The 21,107-nt window shown below is 48.4% G+C and overlaps 1 protein-coding gene across 1 annotated transcript in view; it reads right to left on the reverse strand.

The window, feature by feature from the left end:
- Nucleotides 1–21,107, reverse strand: part of LOC135242625 (A-kinase anchor protein 13-like) — a 76,363-nt gene that overhangs the window by 9,860 nt on the left and 45,396 nt on the right. The window contains exons 10-23 of the mRNA XM_064313775.1: nt 17,235–17,319; nt 16,860–16,984; nt 14,735–15,057; nt 12,933–12,980; nt 10,525–10,723; nt 10,108–10,210; nt 9,954–9,996; nt 9,399–9,432; nt 6,517–6,682; nt 3,762–3,849; nt 3,299–3,411; nt 2,806–2,952; nt 492–676; nt 293–361 (exon numbers count right to left, since the gene is read on the reverse strand). Coding sequence (XP_064169845.1) covers nt 293–361; nt 492–676; nt 2,806–2,952; nt 3,299–3,411; nt 3,762–3,849; nt 6,517–6,682; nt 9,399–9,432; nt 9,954–9,996; nt 10,108–10,210; nt 10,525–10,723; nt 12,933–12,980; nt 14,735–15,057; nt 16,860–16,984; nt 17,235–17,319 — 1,728 coding nt within the window. The remainder of the gene's footprint in view (nt 1–292; nt 362–491; nt 677–2,805; nt 2,953–3,298; nt 3,412–3,761; nt 3,850–6,516; nt 6,683–9,398; nt 9,433–9,953; nt 9,997–10,107; nt 10,211–10,524; nt 10,724–12,932; nt 12,981–14,734; nt 15,058–16,859; nt 16,985–17,234; nt 17,320–21,107) is intronic.

The raw sequence follows: 21,107 nt of genomic DNA on the forward strand, positions 1-21,107 counted from the left end.
CTAACCAGATGGCCATGTCTGTAACCTTTTTATGCATCTTATTAATATTCACAAAGGGGCAATATTAAGCGTGATACCAGTGGTGCACCTATTAGTGAGTATACATATGCTACAACATAGAGGCAGAAGTAGAGAGAACATAGAGAAGGACATAGAGCTGATCATCTGGGTGCTGTATGTCTGGATTAACCCTGAATCTCCCATCAATACAACATTATAATAATCGATATCTTTCAAATTGAAGTTGTGTTTTTAGCTTTACATGCTAACGACGAAAGCGCTCGCCCCTCACCTGTGTGACGAGCACGTCTCCGATCCTGCGGATGAGGAAGTTGGCGGTGTCGTCCCCCTCCCGCCGGGCCTCCCCCTCCTCCGGCCGGGCCTCCCCCCCCTCCCGCCGGCCCTCCCCCTCCTCTGGCCGGGCCTCCCCCTCCTCCCGCTGGGCCTCCCCCTCCTCCCGCCGGGCCTCCCTCCTCCTCCTCCCGCCGGGCCTCCCTCTTGCGGTCCAGCAGGCCGGCCAGGAAGCCGCTGTGGACCTCCAGCAGCTCGTCCAGCATGGGGAAGACCCGCTCCACCGTCTGCGCCTCCAGCTGCACCTCCTTCTGCAGCCCTTTGCTGAACACCTCCGACATGATCTTCAGCGTGCGCACGTGGTGCATCTCCGTCTGCACCAGCTCTGTGGGGAGGGGCAGGGGCGGGGCAGGGGCGGGGCAGAGCAGGGGGCGGGGACCTCGTCAAATACAGCTTCCCCAACAGTAACGCTACACGGACCTCAATTACTTATTCAGAAACTCCTGCTTAAAATCAAAACAACCGAACTGAGAGTGCCTCCCTTTTGGCTCCGCCCTCCCCCTAGAACACTTCTCAAACCGAGAACGTGGCCAGGGCCGTATCCGCGCACTTGCCTCCTTTTGAGTACACTTGTTGAGTGCACTGGATGAGAAAGCTGTTTAGTAGAAAAAGTTTTCTCTAAATGTAGTAAATGTAGTGCACTTAAAATCCCATGATGACATACTTATTTCTGGCATTTCGCAGAGTATATTCGGGAGCATACTTTTCAGAAAGCACACAACCATTTTGGTCCCATAAATATGACGTATGGCTCTGCTTTAAAAATGAGGCACAGCTTAGCCTACATTTTCCTTCAACAACAATAATGACGACGTGTGCTTTGCCGCAAGGGCAGAACGTCTTACGACACTTCCACAGCACGGTTGGATAATAGTATAGAGGACATTTTTTGCATACTGCCCATCGCATACTAGAACATACGCATAAATAGTATGCAGGATGCTTAGTTGACATATTTTGAGGACACAGTAGTTTAGGCCACATCACAGCCCATGATGCACCTACGACATACTACAATTCACTTAAAGTAGACAAGTGAACACGGTCACTCACACGTAGGGGGAGACCAAGCCTTATTCATACAATGGTGTCACTCAACACGTGTCCAGAGCACCAGGGCATACTGTGTACACAGTACGGGAGTCTACGGCGGCCTGTGGGAGATCCCAGGCAGATCGGAGGTGAAAATGGCGGGAGTCCGAGTGGCTTGAAGGGGCTCATTTCACCAGCAGCACTGAGGCCTGAAATCGCCCTGGAAACCTGAGCGCTCTGTGGTCGCTGCAAAACAAGCACCTTGCAGGCCAATCTGCAGCCAGCCAACCGCATGACCTCTCACCACAGCGACCCACTTTAGTACGTCGCTTTGGATGAAAGTGTCTGCTAAATAAATAAATGTAAATGTAAATGAGCCCTGACCCACTGAACACAGGAAGAAATAGCCGAGGAAAGCTGAGCCTGGTAGGGTCTCTCTCTAGCCCCTTTTCCACCGCAGGGCCGAACGGTTCTGAGCGCGGAGAGGAACGGTTCCGATGGTGTTTCCACCTGGAAACCGTTTGGCGCGGAACGATTACAAACCGTGCCCAGCACGATATTTTCGGCACGGTTAGACAACCGTGCTCAGTGCAGCAGAACCGTTCGGGTGGGCGGGCTTAATGACGTATTCACTGATTGGTTTCACATTATGTCAGTTTTGTGACTCCGCATACGGTCTCTTCACGTCCTCTTCCGTAAGCTAGGTCAGTGGAGAAGCTAATATAAATAAAAATGCCAATCAAAAATCGTATTCAGTCATAGCAACAAGATAAACCCGACAATAGCCATAAGATATACAGCAGTGAAAACGCTGCTCACTGAATAACGAAATAAACGGGACAAAGTTCTAAAAAATGATACCATGTCATTCTACAGTCAATATCTGGGACTAAATATTGAATAAATAGGCTACATAACCTTACCATTGGTTTTACGCGTAGAGATGTCCCTTTTGAGACCGAGTGGTCATATATTGTCTTGGACAATCCGTTTATGAAATATATTTCGCGCATTTTTGATGCCTGGGTACATTCAAAATAGCTGTGCATAATACCACACGTATCGTTTACGGCGCTGTTGCCGTTTTTAGTACAGTCTGGCTTGACTGACAATTCATTTATTCAGTAGGCGGGAGTATAAGCTTTCTAACGATGTATAACATGTCTAATTCTGCTTTTGGAATAGCGTTTTATAGGTCAGCGTAACCGAAAATTTTCTTATCATCGCATTCACTTACGCATTAAGACGCTGCACCTAACGAAACGGTTCGCCCCTACAGTGGAAAAGCGGCTTCTGTCTCACAGTTTGTCTACCTCTGCAGGCAAAGCGATTACACGCATTAAGAATGCTCTGGTGTGAGCAAACACTGACCCCTTGACCCCGTGACCCCTGAACCCTGGCAAAGGCTGAAACCCCTCCTACCGTAGATCACATCCTGTCTCTTAATGACGTCCTTGCGGAGCTGCTCCAGGTACTTCTTGCCCACGGTGAAGGTCCAGGATTCGGGCTCCAGGTCCTTCGCCTCCGCCTCGAACTCGCCCATCAGCTGGCTGTCCATCATCTCTGTCCCTGTGTCAGACGGACGGACGGACGGTTACACCTGGCCGAAAGCTCCACAGAGATCAAACATCCGGAAGGGAACGGACTTCGCTGTGCACGTACAGTAATATGCGCTACTGCGCGCAACAACGCGGAGTCTCACAAATGAACATCCCAGGACCCAACTTACAGCAGTCAAGACCAACAGAAGACTGAAGAGCAAACTGGAGCTTTGCAGTCAGCAGCCCCCAGTAGGTCTGTCCCACTCTTCAGCAGGGCTATAGTGCTTTAGCCCCTGCCTGAAGCCCGGTAATGGGCGGGGGGGGGGGGGGGCACTGACTGGGTACCACGCGAGGAGGGCAGACAGCGAGCTCACCTTCGTCTGTGAGGGACTCGGTGGACTCGTTGACCTTGCTGGTCTGGTTCAGAGAGTCCGTGGACTGGGACCGGTAGCGCAGGCTTTTCAAAGGGATCTCGTCCAACCCCGGGCTGCGGGGGCGGGACCAAGGGCGGAGGATCAGGAGGACAGGAACATAATGAGGTTAGCTGGAGTAGCGTATACAGCTAATTGATGGGCAGGGGGATATAGAGGAGGTGGGGTTTAGGGCTGAATGGCAGGCAGGGGGAAGCAGAGGAGGCGGAGTTTAGGGCTGAGTGGCAGGCAGGGGGAGGCAGAGGAGGCGGGGTTTAGGGCTGAGTGGCAGGCAGGGGGAGGCAGAGGAGGCGGGGTTTAGGGCTGAGTGGCAGGCAGGGGGAAGCAGAGGAGGCGGAGTTTAGGGCTGAGTGGCAGGCAGGGGGAGGCAGAGGAGGCGGGGTTTAGGGCTGAGTGGCAGGCTCACCCTGCGATGTTGCTGATTGAGATGCTCTTGGACAGGTTAGTGCTGCAGAACGGTCTGATGCTGCTGGGTCTGCGTGAGCAGCCACATGCTGCAGGCGACCGCAGCGGCTGCTCTTGGGCTGCGGCTGATAAAAATACATCTTAGTACAAGTAAAATATAGCTATGCACAGAAACATAGAGCTTACTTGACACAATGATAGCATTCACTATGCACATGCATAAATTACTATGCTCACCCAATTTGCATATTGAACTCTTACAGTACGTATACTGCATAATACATATGCTCAACAATGATAGCATTACACATTACACTCACACATGCATAAGTACTATGCTCACACATGATAAACATACACATCATTATACATATACACATGCATAAATACATATGCTCACACAATATATACACATTACACATATATACTCATTACACATGCATACATATATATGCACACACAATATATACTCATTACACATGCATACATATATATGCTCACACAATATATACACATTACAGATATGTACACACACATACTCACATTATACATGCATGAATATACATGCACAGACAATATATACACATTACACATATGTGCACAGACATACACACATTATACATGCATAAATATGTATGAACACACAATATATATACATTACACTTATGTACACACACATACACACATAATACATACACATGACACATCACATTACAACTTGTATATACATATACTCACACAATGCATACACATACATTACAGCTAAATACACACACAAAACACATACAGACACATACAGTTCATACATAGAGACACCTGTACTGACAAGGGTAAGATATAAATAATTTCAGAGGAAAGATATTATATTAGTATGAACATCGATGTGTCCATCGATACCCGATGAAGGTCACTGCGACCGAAACTCAATAAATTATTGGGAGCTTATGATTTCGATGTGTGTAAATTTTGACAGAACTTACATTTGCATCTCAAAATGCCTGGATCTGGTACAGCAAACTGCTGTTTCTGAAGCTGGGAGACAAGAGAGAGACTTGTTTTAAAATACATAATGCAATATTATAAATATTCTCATTATATCATCTTTCACACAAACAGCAAGACACAACAAGAGACATAGAGAGAGAAAGAGAGAGAGAGGGAGTTAGAGGGAAAGAGAGAGAGAGAGAGAGAGAGAGGGAAGGAGCGAGAGAGGTGTAGAGAGAGAGAGAGGAAAGGAGCGAGAGAGAGGAGAGAGCGAGTGTCGAGAGAGTGAGAAAGAAAGAGAGAGAGGTGTCAAGAGAGCGATGACAGTGTGAAAGAGAGAGAGAGAGAGAGAGAGAGAACATCACCTCATTCACCTTCATCTTGGTCTTGGTGCAGGCAGGCAGAGTTTCCCTGCAGGGTTTATGAACATGTGCATTGCAGTCTGATAAAAAAAACAAAAAAAAACAGAAGCACATCATTTCTGCTGTGAGAAGCCAGGGCTGGGATTACAAAAAATCTACACAGAACCTTTCCACTGGAACCTCTATTAATACACACCCTTGCTGACAGGTCATACAAGGAGGAGGAAACCATCATTCAGCGTAGACGGAAAACTGCACTGAATCACCACAGATACTTCTGGGTCGAACAGATTTATCCCCTACTGTACCTGATAACACACAGGGAGAACCCCGCCCCCACCTCAACCTCTCCCTAGAAGCCCATCAATCAAGCAGAATCACCCTGTTCAGTGCTTTGAGATTGCTGCAATAGCAGTAACTACAGTACTAATGAACCACCTTGAAGAGAGCCAACAGGCTGAATATAATCATAAAGAGATACAGCTGTCTAAGTAGACCCTACAGACCACCTGAATAGAAATCACAAGAAATACATTACACTATTTTACAAATACATTATATATATCTATATTGGCCAAATGTACAGTAAATTCTTTGAATACACTGCACACTGTCCAAATACGCTACAAATCACCAAAATACACTATCATACAGCACGCCACTTCAGATATTTTCTTCTGTAGACAGCAGACGGCCGAATTGTTGTGAATTTCTCCACAGATTCACTTCCTGTTTTCTACTGCGTTTCCCATTTATCAGGAAAAGCGACATCAGCTTCTGTCTCACTCTGAAGCGGCACCGCGTTTCGCAGACATAACAGGAAATAGCCCCGTTGCTCCTGGTGACAATTTCAACAAGGACGCCAGGAAGCCATGAAACCACAGAACACCCCGGCGCGATTAGCTGCTGCAGAGCGCTTGACACTTGTGAAAGCGTGCTCCGGTCCGACACAGTTAATCTGTGTGATCCGAAATACAGCCACCTTTCCCCACGCATGCACAAACACTGAGTAATCAAGATCAATGTATAATGTAGAACATTCTAGATTACAGAAGCATCCAATTATAGATGAGTATTACTTATATAACATTGGTTTTACACAAAACCTAGCTATCTCCAAAAAACTATATTCTCCATGTTCTAGCTCAGAATGCTAGCCACAGAGGGATTTGTGCCACTGTTACAGCAACATTGTCGAGTCTTGAGACCTTTACAGTACATATAGCAGGACGAGGACTTCTGCTACACGTAACAAAATGACAGAAGATGGACATTTGCATTCTGGCAATAAGCTAAAAGAATAGCTTATAAAATACACTCGTCTGCCTTAATTCCTGGATAAACAACACAGAATTAACAGAGACCCCTGGTGGACAGTAAAGAAAAAGCAGGTGCTTTTCTGGCTCTTACTGGTGCAGTTGAATGCCTCCTTTGCAGTGATGGTTTTGTGGCACTGGTGACACTGCACGGGGGCGGAGCTTACGGCACTAAAGACATGTCCGTTCAATGTTCGCTTGTCCCTCTCTTTCACCTCTTTTTCTTTTTCTTTGCCTCTGTTCTTTTCCTTCTCTTTCTCCTGAGCAGAAAGCACAATAAAAACAGGTTAAAGCCATTGGGAGCAAAAAATAAAAATGGCCTGGAATCAATCAACATTCTTTTACTTTAATTGAGGAAGAAGTCACTAGATACTAGGGCATCCTGCTTATGAGATGTATTTGTACTACAAATCCCAGCAGCTTCTTGTGCTAAATGACAAATGTCAAAACCTGATCTTATTTTTATCTTCAATCAACCATACAGATGCACACAAATCTACAGATTACTAACTTACAGTATTGGAGATAATTAGGTATATAACAGGTCTATTTGTAACAGGTATATATACACAGCATGTATGTGCATTTGTGTGTGTACATATTACTTATTTTTCAGATTATGTTAATTTGTCCAATTACTTTAGCTTTTCTAACATGGGGGAGTACGTATAAAAAGAACGGTAATTCCTACAAGAATCACCATGGACGTAAATCATCAAATTAACGCTGACAGTCCGCACTTTAACCTCATATTCATTGTTTTATTTCAAATCTAATGTGCTGGAGTACAGACCCAAAGCAACAAAAATCAAGGCACCGTCCCAATACCTTCTCATTTAACTATATATATATATATATATATATATATATATACAATTGTGAAGAACAGAAAAGGAAATAAGTGACCTGTATGAAATTCAGATTTAAAAAATAGATGAAGGACAAGGTTTTAAAGGTCGTGTTTTCATAGGGAAATGGGTAGAGTACCACGCAGCATATATTTGAAAAGCTGTAGAAATGCAGAATGCTCGAAGCACACTGCGCAGGGCAGTCATCAGCGTGACTGTTTGAGCAGGAGTGATTTCCAGCAGGATTCTGACACCAACCCCGCCCCAGCTCAAAGGAAATGTTAAATACAGCTTTTCCCATTTAAAATCTACACCCGACAGTCATGCGGAAAAGCTGCAATCCACACGATTATCTCCCGACCAGACGTCTGCTTAAACAGCTCTTCGCAGTGTTGTTTTAGTGCACAAACGGCAGCATTTACTGATATTATCAACCCGCAGTAGTTTTCATTATTTCTCTGTCTCCAACCTCCATCACCATTATCTTTCTATCTTTCTTCCTTTTATTATGACTGCATGCACAACTGGCATATTTCCATGAAGATATGACACCATACTGACTGACAGCCCGTGCTCTGGCAAAGCACTTAGCAGCTGCTGACAGTGAGTCAAAGGAAAAGCACAGCATGCTGAAAATAGAGTGAATGTGTGATATTAACACAAAGCAGACACAACATCCACCTCCGCGCACCTCTCGTCCAGATTAAATGTCAAACTTCAGACAAACTCCTCTCACCATTGTGTGCGGGGGGCCAGTACCACATGTGACAGTTTCCAGAAAAATAACCCAACATGAGTACATTAAAAGCACCATCAAGCCAAAATGGCTGCACTTTTACACACAAACCGGAAGCCAAATGCTATATCTAGGAGAAGGGGGAGGGATTCTAACCATGACACAAAAAAATCTTGAAGAGAAAACTGAAAAAGAGAGACAAAGAGCGAACAGAATTGTATTTAACAAAGAAACAAAGAAACAAAAACAGTGCAGGTTCTTTTAGTTTGCGACTAAATCAAGTATGGTGTTAATATTGATAAATGTGACATAATGAACTCTGAATCACTATCAGTCTTACAGGATTTTTATGTGAATTTAAAAGCCATAATGTCTACAAAGAAAATAGGAAAGAGCAGTTGCCATTTTGTTTCAGACGACACCCTGAATGCCTACTGCCTACAGTAAAGCATCGCAATCTCATGGTTCGTGGTGGCCAGGAAACCAAACTGGTTTCCTGAATGCTGGTGTTGATAAAACGAAGCAGTTTCTGCAAAAACCGCGTCTAGATTCCCCGAAGAGGGAGAAACCACGGCTCACCCCAAACTTCCTGCTTCACCCCCCCCCCCCCCCCTCACCCCAAGAGTGATGCGATAAAGCCTTCATCTAACTGCAGGATCTGAGAGCTCCTCTATCATCGACATCTCCACACCAACGCAATATCCACAGCAGAGCCTTCAGAAGTCACACTACAGAAACCACTGAGCCCTGTAACTGCTCTGATGTCAATCCAGATTACAGGGTTTCTTTTTTAAACAACCTGTCACAGGCTCAATTAGGCCACAGGTCAATTAGAACTAAGGACCGGTCCCATCAGTGCAGAATCCACTGTAAGTTCAGAAGGACAGACTGCACTGGCACACGTGCTGGTTACAGGGTTTTGAGTGAGCACCTTCTAGTTTTTTGTGCTGAACTGGGCCTCTTCTCACAAAAGCAATTTGTGAAAATTTCCAAGCCCCTGTTCTACAACCAGTGCTCTGGTGCAGTTACACTGGTTTGGACAAAACTGGCAGCTGGTCACTGACTAGAACAGTGTTCATTATGGAGTTCACCTCTGGTTTGGTCAGTCCTGGAAGCTGGTCACTGATGCTAGAACAGTCTTTAATATGGAGTTAACCATAAGTTTTGTCAATCCTGGAGGCTGATCATGACTATCAGAACAGCGTTTCTGGTTCCCCCCCAATCTTGGTAGGCCAAAATCTGAGGCTTGTATGAATTCAGAGAACAGCTGTTCATTGGAGTTCCCCAATTTTGGCCAAATCTCGAGGCTTGTTACTGACCCTTCAAGAGTGTGACTTTTGAGTTCCCCACAGTTGGGCCAGTGCAGGAGGGTTTTTTTTGGGGCAAGCTCACCTTGGTCTTCTTGTACATCTTGCTCCTGATGTAGCTGAAGGTGCGCCCACCTTAAAGGCGCTCTCCCTCTCACCCAGCCCTCAGGCCACGCCCTTTGAGATGTCATGAGAGCAGGTACACGTTAACAGCATTAGCAGACGCTCTTATCTTCAGCTACGCAGCACTTTACAACTTTACATAGCATTTTACATTGTATCCATTATACAGCTGGATATATACTGAAGCAATTTGTTAAGTACTGCTCAGGTACAACGCAGTGTCCTACCGAATCGAACCTGCACTTTCGGTTACAAGTTAGTTCCACCACTTGTACACTCACAGGGCATATCTGCCACAGTAAGGGGAAAGGGGGTCGGGGCTACAGACAGACACACCCACAGAAATTCACTGAGGGGCGTAAGGATCTGGACAGACGGACTGAGGGTTTGCGGGTCTGAGACCTTGGGGCAAGAAAACCTAAACCTGAAACTGAAAGCTCCTCTGAGAATGAATGCCTAACAAGGAAATAAAGAATGTAAGGCTGCCGGTGAAGTAAATCAACATGAGAAGACTCACCGTTGAGCCGAAGAGCTGGAGACGCTGGAGGAAGACCTCATTCCTGGAAGGGAAGAGGAAACGCAGCGATCAGAGCAGCTGGAGGTGCTGGTTCTCACCAGTAGCTGATAGCTAACAACTCACCTTCCAGCCATTAACTCCCCCAATAACTCACCGTCCTGCTCCCTCTGGTTGATGGCCGACAGGGACACTGACTTGGAGAGGGGCAGGGTCATGGAGCCATGGATACGCTTTTTAGGGCGGAACACTGCCGATATCTGTAACCCAGAGGAACAAATGCACTTTCGATTTGATTGACATTTTTTAAAACAACAAAGGTTGTCTCCCCCAGCTGCAATTACTACCTCTGGCCCATAGGTGGCAAAAAGGGAGCCACACAGTCAAGCGACTGTGAAGAACGATCGGCCAAATCAAATCAAACGGGATCTTGGAGTCGCGGCTGGGTGATTCAGCTGATCATGAACGGCCATTACCTGATTCTAGTGATAGTAGATGGTGATTGGTCGATGCAGGTTACCGTAAATGGGGAGCAGCCGATTAAAGTGACTGGGGATGGCAGCTGGTTGGTTACCTGTCGGCCCAGGCTGTTGCTACGCTGCCCCAGGTCCTCCCCCAGGTCCGTTCCCAGGTCGTCCTCCGTCAGCGAGGCCGCGGACCCCCTCTCCGCGCTCCGGGGGCGGGGCGCCAGGCCGCGGCACGGGGCCGTCGCCCGCCGTCTGAGGCGGTCCCTCGTACCGTCGCCGTCCGTGGACAGGCCCTCCAGGCTGTAACTGCAGCCGAACACACAGAGGGAGGCGGACGGTTGGGGCGATGCTGAAGTCTAGAATCGGGGGCGGGCACAGCCACATCTGACGACAGGTCGCCGCGGCGGGTCTCCCGCAACACGCTAACGGTTCCCCTCTGTTCACAAACCAGGAACATCACAGAGCCCGCAAAGCTGTGGGAAACCCCGCAAAGCGTACGGATCACATGACGTAACCTGCAACCACAGGACTACAGATCCGGGCTGCCATTACATAGAACGCAGGACTCGGGGTGTTAAAAGACACTCAGCTGGTGAGGTGAGATCTTATCTCGCGTCTAAAGACGGAACAGAGACCAGAGGAAATGTGTCAACGAGCCGAGCGGCTCAGACGACCGCCGGATTGAGACACACGGCGAGGCCGTCCCAGTCACGGGCCGCTATCTGCCAGTGGACCGTGTGAAGTTTAAACCAACCACATCCTGGGACTGTTTTGCAATTCATTTTCAGTTCTATAACCTCACCAAAATACATTTTCAGGCATTCAATACGCTGAAAATGTAAAGGACAATTGCATTTCTTTTTAAATGACTAAATCCTAAACTTGCCGGAACCTGTCATTGACCAAAACACAACTACTCACTGACTGACATCCAAACATTCGCTGAACAAAACACAATCATTCACAGAACAAAACACAATCGTTCACTGAACAAAACACAATCATTCACTGAACAAAACACAATCGTTCACTGAACAAAACACAATCGTTCACTGAACAAAACACAATCGTTCACCGAACAAAACACAATCATTCACTGAACAAAACATCGTTCACGAAAACACATCGTCACCGCAAAACACAATCGTCACTGAACAAACACAATCGTCACGAACAAACCGCATTCATGACGAATCACAAGCATTCAGTGAACACGGTGCATCCCTGTGTTGGTTGCAAAGAGGCCGTAAAGCGTAAACTGAAAACAGCAATACACTGTACTGTAACAACCACTGGAAATGTGCCAGCATTATTACATTACATTACATTACATTATAGGCATTTAGCAGACGCTCTTATCCAGAGCGACGTACATTATATTAGTCATATTTCACACAGGACTAATAAAAGCATTTTTTTCTAAATCCAAATAGCAGTAAAGAGCGTCAGTCAAAGATATTAAATGCCTTGTGAAAGACAGTCCAGCTCACCTGGAATCAGGCTCGGTCACGTAGATGACAATATTGGTCATTTTTACTGCAGGTGCCAGTGAAAGACTCTCATGATATACATTTACAGAGGACTGACACTGTGGCACACAGACGCTCTCTCTGTCTTTCTCTATTTCCCTTTTTCTCTCTTGCTCTTTCTTTATCTCTCTCTCTCTTTCTCTCTGTTTCTCAACACACATGCATGCACTACAGAAGCAAACTGTGACAAGTGTCAGACTGTCAGAGCTAAACTTCAGCTGAGAGAAAGAGAGTGAGAGAGGGGGGAGGGAGCACCCACACACACTCAACCACACAGTGCTTGACAATGTCATGTATTCACGTAGTTTTCTCTACCACCTATCTCTTTTACAGGTGGGTTAATCCCAAGAGATAATTTTTTGTGTTTCGTGTTAACTGAACTGATCATCGATAAGCAGGGTATTCATAACACTCGGTACTGAGACAGTCACTTTACTTACTTTAAAATGGCGTACAAAAACAAAGTTCCTGTACTGCCCACAGTAGCGCGATATAGTATCGGTCATTTGAAGACCATGTTTATTATATAATTTACATGGCATTTACAGTTTACGTTTTTTTACATTTTACGGGTTGCCAGTCAGAACCTGAGGTGAATATCCATGTCAAACCTCCAGCTTTCCTGTTTTGAAATGAAATGGCATTTATTTATTTTCTTGTCAATTTAAAATAATCAAGTATCTCTATCTCGTGTCATAATGAACACTTCAAATGAAAAAAAAACGTGACTGCACAGGGTCTAAGAATCTGTCTGTTCATGTGTGTCAGTTTTTAGCAGGAGATAAACACATGCACAAATAAGTATACTGAGTGGATAGGGCAGGCTAATAATTGATGAGCCCTGTACTAGCCCAATCCGGATGACATTAGAATCTGTGGATCAGCAAAGTGCCCACTCAGAACTAAAGCCCATGAATAAATGCATGCCCAGTCAGTGACAGTATAAAAATATATCATTTCTAAAGGGCAGAATTTAGAAATAATACCTTCTCCTCTGAAATGTTAGCATTCCTTTTGCCAGACTCCCAGATAATCTGAAAATGAAGAAGGAAAAAATGATTAGACGAGGTGAGAGGGATCTCAATGTACTATAACAACATATGAATTAACACACAAGAGCATTAACACATGAATTAACAAGTCCAAGGGTAATCAGAAGATAACTGATTTATATCAGACATTTACCAAAATGCCCGTTGGCTAATTTGAAGGGGAATTACATATCAGAATCAGAATCAAAATCAGAATTAGAATCAGAATCAGAATCAGAATCAGAATCAGAATCAGGTTTATTGCCAAGTAGGTTTTCACATACAAGGAATTTGCTTTGGTCTGATGATGCATAACAATAAACATAAAATAAACATAGTGCAAACAATAAACAGTAAACATAGTGCAAGGATAAACATAGTGCAAGGGGAAAAGTGTTATAAGAATAAGTACAAGTGCGATATGTCTGTTTGGTGTCCGTGGGGGTCGGGATAACAGTCAGTGTCAGTGGGGGTCCCAGGCCTTGTTTATGAGGCCAGCTGCAGTCGGAAAGAAACTGTTCTGTACTGCACGCATGATTTCTAATTCGGCAGAATGGTCATGACATGATGGTCACTGTAGATGACATGGGAGCTAAGACAGGAAACAATGTTGTAGAAATAGGCTTGAAAATCAGTGAACTGGTACGCATAGAGTGCTGCAGGAGTTCAGACCTGTACCCTTTTCCAGAAAATTCTCACTCCATCAAGAAATTGGACCAAGGAGACCCTTCCCTAAATGACTCCTTTCCAACATGCTGGACTACCAAAAAAACTGTGTTTCCTAATCCTCATCCTTGAAACCTCTAAAACACTTCCCTCCAACACAGCCAATTTATATCCAGACAGGTGAGTAGAGAGGGTAGGGAAGTACTCAAATCTGGCCCTCAAATCCAAATATATACTCAAATGATACTCAAATCCGCTAATCCCTGGTTTCCTTGTCTCCCAGGTAATTAACTCAATAATGTGCGCTACTTACTGGCCAGACTGCCTTTACACCTGAATCTCAGGTAAAAGGAGGGTTGATATGAGTAACAAGGGTGTAGAGGGTTTCCATGAGTTGTTTTGTGAGTTGTGATATGTGTGAGATCTAGGTGTGGTTTGGGTATGGTGGGGATGCAGTGAGGGGTGGGGTTTGAGTATGGTATGGGTGTGGTGAGGTGTATTGGTGGGTATGGAGATGCACTGTGGTGGGGTTGAGTATGGTATGGGTGTGGGTGAGGGTGTGGTTTGGGTGGGTATGGTGGGATGCAGTGGGGGTGGGTTTGGTATGGTATGGGATGCGTGAGGGTGTGGTTTGGGTATGGTGGGGATGCAGTGAGGGGTGGAGTTTGAGTATGGTATGGGTATGGTGAGGGTGTGGTTTGGGTTTGGGTATGGTGGGAATGCAGTGAGGGGTGGGGTTTGAGTATGGTATGGGTGTGGTGAGGGTGTGGTTTGGGTGGGGTATGGTGGGGATGCAGTGCGGGGTGGGGTTTGAGTATGGTATGGGTGTGGTGAGGGTGTGGTTTGGGTGGGGTATGGTGGGGATGCAGTGTGGGGTGGGGTTTGAGTATGGTATGGGTATGGTGAGGGTGTGGTGGGTTTGGGTATGGTGGGGATGCAGTGCGGGGTGGGGTTTGAGAATGGTATGGGTATGGTGAGGGTGTGGTTTGGGTTTGGGTATGGTGGGGATGCAGTGCGGGGTGGGGTTTGAGAATGGTATGGGTATGGTGAGGGTGTGGTTTGGGTGGGGTATGGGTGGGGTTTAGACCCACCTGCGCTGACTGATCTCTGCCTCTCCCTCAGGGCTCCTCCCGGGCCCCCAGCTGTGTCGGCGGAAAGGGGAGGGGGAGCGGGCGGGGCAGAGCAGGAGGGCGGAGCCAGCGGGCACCTCCGTCAAGCGGTCCTTCTCCTCCTCCTCCTCCCCCGCCCCTGCTGCCCCTGCCCGTTGCACCTCCTCCGAACTCCAGCTCCTCCTCCCCCCCACGCTGCAGTCAGGGGCGGAGCCAGGAGGCCCCAGGCTTGCAGCGTCATCATTGGACGAGCAGGAAACTGACACTTCGCTCACACTGTCCCCGGACACCAACTCTACCTCCACCTACAAACAGAGAGAGAGAGAGACAGCGAGGCAGTCAGCCGAAATAGGTCTGCGGTGTGGTACACGTCATAGGTTCGATTCCCAGGTGAGATACTGTTCCCCTGAGTAATGCACTTAAACCTCAATTTAACTTTGAATTCTTCAGAAAATATATCTAGCGGTATAAGTGGATTTTAGATAACATCTAAGCTGTATAAGTGTCTGTTAAATGTTCAAATGTAAAGTAAATAGAAAAAGGGATGTCAATCTACACCACGAGAGGAAGGAACTTTGTCTTCATGCGATCTGCAAGTGTGTCAACACATATCTTAAACACCGTGGGTGAGCTCACGCTGACTTTAATCTATTTCAGCAAAACACCACAGCAGCCTGAGGGAGAGAGGCCCGCCCCCTGATCACCGCTCGGTCTTACGGTCACCGGTCATCACCGCGGTCCTCCGGTCAGCTGCGTGACCCGCGCGGTACCTGAGCAGCCCGGCTGCAGGGTCGCAGGGGGAAGAGAAGCGACCGTTCGACAGCGCTGCGTTTCGCACGAAGACGCGCACTGGCGTGCGCTTCCCAGGCAGCGGTGCCAGATTTGAAAACAGAGAACCCGCCCAAAGTCACTTTTCCCCCCATGCACAATAACATTAAGAAGTAGCCCAACTGGGCGGGAATCCACCCAATCTGGCAACGGCGCTTCCAGAGCCGGCCGAGGAGAGCGGGGCCTCCAGTTTCTGCCGGGCGTTCCAACTTTGTGGGAAAAAAAAGCTGGAACGGTGAAGTAAAAGTGTAAGTTCGGGGGCCTCGCCGGGGGATGGGGACGGAGCGTTCCCCGCGAGCCGCTCGCCGCGGCGGGAGCGCTAACCACGTGAGCCGGGCCAAACCCGCCGTCCCCGCCCCCCCCCTCCCCCTCCCGCTGCGTAACCGGAGAGCGGCGTGCCGGGGGAACGGGCGCAGGGGCCCCCGCGTGCTCGTTAAAGCCGGCTGGCGGGGTTTTTTTTGGGGGGGGGGGGGGGCGGCGGGGACGCGCGCCAGCCCCGAATGCCGCTGCTTAACGACCCGGGAGCTCGGGCTTTTTTTTTTTACGAGGGGCGGGGCCCCGGGAGAAAGTTCCAGAACCGGTGACTCAGCGCCGAGCCCACGAGGCGCGGAAAAACACTGACGCTACGCTACGCAGCGCACATTCCTCCTCCACAAAAACAAACTCTGCCTCGCTGAGAAAAACCGAACTGCTCGGACGCTGGAGTCCCTTTACCCCGCACGCAGAGGCTCCAGGTCACACGACGCCAGCGGAGGGCGCTCTGGCATCGATCGCCAGCGACTCGTTCGCGAACCCGCCTCGTCGCCGAAAGGGAAGGGGAAGGGCGCGTCGCTGGTGCTGGGATATGGAGTTCGGTTTGTTTTGGTGCCCAGAGCAGCCACGCAAAAGCATCGTTGTGTTCGTTAGCAACCAGGAGATGAATGTTTCTTTTCCGGATTCTGTGACCACGTTACCGGTATTTTGATGCCCTGACGAAGGTCTTTGACCGAAAGCCTGCCATTAAAAAGACACTTTTTTTTTTGCAATACTCTCAGTGTGCCCTCAGCCTTTTATTACACTGCATGGTTCTATCTTCGGTTGCACCTGAGCAGTTGTCGGACGTGCAGACAATTCTTCTACCGTGACCGCGTTTTAAAAAACGCGAAACGGAGGGACGCGGCCGATCCGAGATGAGATTGGGACGTCCGGGAAACGTTACCAGGACTTCTCCGCAGTTAGGCCATCGACCCCGACCCGCCCCCACCCCCCGCCCCCCGCCCCCCAAATAGCGTGACCTCACCTTTGGCAATGCGCTGTACACCCCTGCGTCAGCGGCGAAGCAGCCGTCGCCGTCGCTGCCCGAGTCGCGCTGGGTGAGCGACGCGCTGCTTCCTGTGCTCCGAGGGGCCGGGCGCGGCGAGGATTCTGGGATGGAGAGAAGGGGGCGGGGTCAGCAGGTCACCTGAACTAACCCCCAGAAACTCGCGCCCAGGGGAGCGCGCCACTCACACACAAACAGACGTGAAAACGCCGAACGGACGCGCAATGGACACGTGGCGGCGGGTGAGGAAACAGGCCGCGCAGGACGTGACATCGGACGAGAGATAGCGACGGCGAGGCTTCACAGGTGACACTTTCACACGCAGATCTCTCTGAGTCGGCCCCCCGCCCTCACCTGGCTGCTCTGAGCTCCGCTTCTCCGCCTGAGCCGCGTCTGCGCACAGAGGGGAGGGGCGGAGAGAGTCGCCCTCTCTGTGGATCTGAAAGAGAGGGAGAGAGAGGGAGAGAGAGAGAGATGGGGGGGAGAGAGACGGAGAGAAAGGGGGAGAGACAGAGAGAGAGAGAGAGAGGAGGATAAATGCATCTCATCGCCACCGTAGGAACCATATTTCACTGACAGATGCGATGACAGCAGAACCCAAGCAGCTTCACATTAATCTGACCTGACCGTGTGAGCCACACTGGGAAATATGAGCCGAACAATGTGTGAAAATGCCTCTCGGATGTTAAGCACACACAAACACACCACAGCCCTGCTCAGAACACACAAGTATTGTACAATATCAGCAATGACAATGGCACCACAAACAATGACAGAGTGCTTCTGAATGCTTTGTGCAAGTTGGTGTTTATACGTGTGCGTACATTTGTGTGTGGGCATACTCCTTTCTGATTCTAGGTGTATGCTGTCTTGTCAGTCTCTGTGACTGAGTGTGTGTGTGTGTGTGTGTGTGTGTGTGCCAGAGAGAGAGGCAGTGTGTATGTATGTGTGTGTGAGAGAGAGAGAAAGAGAGTGTGTGTGCGTGAGAGAGAGTGTGTGTGTGTGTGTGTGTGTGAGTGTGTGTGCGTGAGAGAGAGTGTGTGATTGTGTGTGCGTGAGAGAGAGTGTGTGAGTGTGTGTGCGTGAGAGAGAGTGTGTGTGTGTGTGTGTGAGTGTGTGTGCATGAGAGAGAGTGTGTGTGTGTGTGTGTGAGTGCGCGTTCTTTGTACATCCCCTCAGTTAAAGCCAATCACAGTGACTGCCCACAAACACTAACCCGTGTCCAACTGCTGATTAAACCCAACCACACGCATTAGAAATGACTGCCTGTGGCATTAAAATGAAACTGCTTCGCCACTAACCACTGCTACGCATACCAGCAGCAGCCCAATAAAGCTTCCTCCGGCTTCAGTGCATTTCTGAACTGCCTGAAACAGAACCAGCCCATTTCACTAAACCTGGTCCATGTGGCCTTTTAAGAGCTGAGCGGAGGGACCAGCCATTCAGTGTCAGACATGCAGTATTCAATCCACACTGCTACAGATTTCCAATACACTAGAAATGATCACAGTCTGATCTGGGGTCAGTGCTGTTAAACTGATCTAGAGTCAGTCCCGTTAGACTGATCCGGGGTAAGTGCAGTTAGACTGATCGGGGGTCTGTGCTGTTTCAGACTGATCTGGGGTCTGTGCTGTTTCAGACTGATCTGGGGTCAGTGCTGTTTCAGACTGCTCTGGGGTCAGTGCTGTTTCAGACTGATCTGGGGTCAGTGCTGTTTCAGACTGATCTGGGGTCAGTGCTGTTTCAGACTGATCTGGGGCCAGTGCTGTTTCAGACTGCTCTGGGGTCTGTGCTGTTTCAGGCTGATCTGGGGTCAGTGCTGTTTCAGACCGCTCTGGGGTCTGTGCTGTTTCAGTCTGATCTGGGGTCAGTGCTGTTTCAGACTGATCTGGGGTCAGTGCTGTTTCAGACTGATCTGGGGTCAGTGCTGTTTCAGACTGATCTGGGGTCTGTGCTGTTTCAGACCGCTCTGGGGTTTGTGCTGTTTCAGACTGATCGGGGGTTTGTGCTGTTTCAGACTTCTCTGGGGTCTGTGCTGTTTCAGACTGATCTGGGGCCAGTGCTGTTTCAGACTGATCTGGGGTCTGTGCTGTTTCAGACCGCTCTGGGGTTTGTGCTGTTTCAGACTGATCGGGGGTTTGTGCTGTTTCAGACTTCTCTGGGGTCTGTGCTGTTTCAGACTGATCTGGGGCCAGTGCTGTTTCAGACCGCTCTGGGGTCTGTGCTGTTTCAGTCTGATCTGGGGTCAGTGCTGTTTCAGACTGATCTGGGGTCAGTGCTGTTTCAGACTGATCTGGGGTCAGTGCTGTTTCAGACTGATCTGGGGTCTGTGCTGTTTCAGACCGCTCTGGGGTTTGTGCTGTTTCAGACTGATCGGGGGTTTGTGCTGTTTCAGACTTCTCTGGGGTCTGTGCTGTTTCAGACTGATCGGGGGTTTGTGCTGTTTCAGACTTCTCTGGGGTCTGTGCTGTTTCAGACTGCTCTCAGCTGATAATATGTAGAGAGATGGGTGCTACACACTGCTGAGAGGAAAGCAGATAAATCCCCTCAGCACTGAACTGCACTCAGGACCCTGCAAGAAATGAAGCAGCTATATAAGTTACAGTCATTTAAATATAGAATTTTGTTCTAGACAAGCAGGATGTTGCACACACAGAGAGGTGACCTCTCCGTCGAGAGGTGATTGACTGGCCAGGCCAAAAACCCAGCTTCCCCTAGTGATACAGTTTGTGTGCAAACTTCAATTCCGCACGTTTCAATTTCGCACGCAGAATATCGGGAAGTAAATTAAGAACTGAAAAATTGCCCGGACAATAATATGAACGGACCATAAAATCAGGTTTTTGCGTCAGCACTTTAATACTGAAATGAGAGAGGAAGGGTTGTGTTATACAGGTTCCCGGTGCTACTCTTTACACAGTGGGAGAGGCTGAGGGGTCGGTCGTCTCTCAGGCTTGAAGAAGAAACGGTTCTCCCAGACTGACCCAGCCGACAGGGCAGCGGGTCCAGGCCGGAGGAAACGGCGCACCTGCTCAGAGAGAGGCGGGCTCCTTGACCGAACGCTCGCCAGAATCGGGGCCCACTTCTTTCCAAAGACAAGCTTTGGCAGGAGAACGTCACGGTCAGTTCTGAGAGAAGCCCGTGCGACCGCAGCGAGCGGTCCAAGTGACCGACCTGCCCGAGCGCGCGGTCCAAGTGACTGACCTGCCCGAGCGCGCGGTCCACGTGAGCTGAGCAAACGCGGTTCGATGGCAGGGCGGGGCAGCTGGCCGAAACCGGAGGGAAAAATGCCCGAAAGCCACACCCCCCACGTTTGTCACCATGGGAACGAGGACAGACTGTGACCTGTCATACCAGAGCACTGCAAAGTCATCGTCCGCTTCTAATCAAGCAGCTATTTCATCAAGCGCTCTCCCGGTCTATTTATGGACAGAGGAATAACATACAGCCCAGACTCCTAAATACACACGTGGCCCCGCCCAGTTCCCCAGAATTCCATCAGCACATCGCTATGACAACATGAGAAATGGCAGGAAGTTCACAGAGGAATGCTGCCCTCCCTGAAAGAATTAAAAAATCACATCCCATTCTCCAGTCAGATCAAACAAACAACCCGTCACTGACCTGAACAACTACCGGTTCTGAACCTGTATGGAATACTGAAATGGAACATTCGGGTACACTCCAAAAAAAGTCTTGAAATGAGTCAAAGTGTCTCACCTCATTGGTAGCATTTTTGTTTTATTTAGCAAAAAAAAGTAACATAAATGTGATTTAAAGCCTAAATATAAGACTAATAAACTTGTTGAGACTCATTTTTCAATTTTTGCAATGTACCCACACTGATGACACACGCCACAGAGTCTGGATTGGATTGTGCATTAATACTGAATTGATACCAGCCACTGCTTCAAACGAAGAATCAATCCATATAAAAGGGTAAAAGCATGCTACTGTAAATGCAAGAGCTATTTTAAATGCAAGAGCTATTTTAAGAGAAGGGCATTGGCCAAGCAGACAAATTTAGACCACAGGCCAAAGCGCAGGGCAAATGTCACGTCCAATGAAGTCAATATTCAAATTAAAATGCAAATGACATTCAAATTACACTCAAATTAGAAACGTCTCCTCCCAGTGGCCTGCTGTGGCCAACAGCCCCCCCACCCCCCAGGCAGTCTGGGGTAAACAGAAGCAGAGTTTGTGGCTGGCAGGGAGAGAGTGCTCTGA

This window comes from Anguilla rostrata, chromosome 16 (genome assembly GCF_018555375.3).
Source record: "Anguilla rostrata isolate EN2019 chromosome 16, ASM1855537v3, whole genome shotgun sequence".
NCBI lineage: Eukaryota > Metazoa > Chordata > Actinopteri > Anguilliformes > Anguillidae > Anguilla > Anguilla rostrata.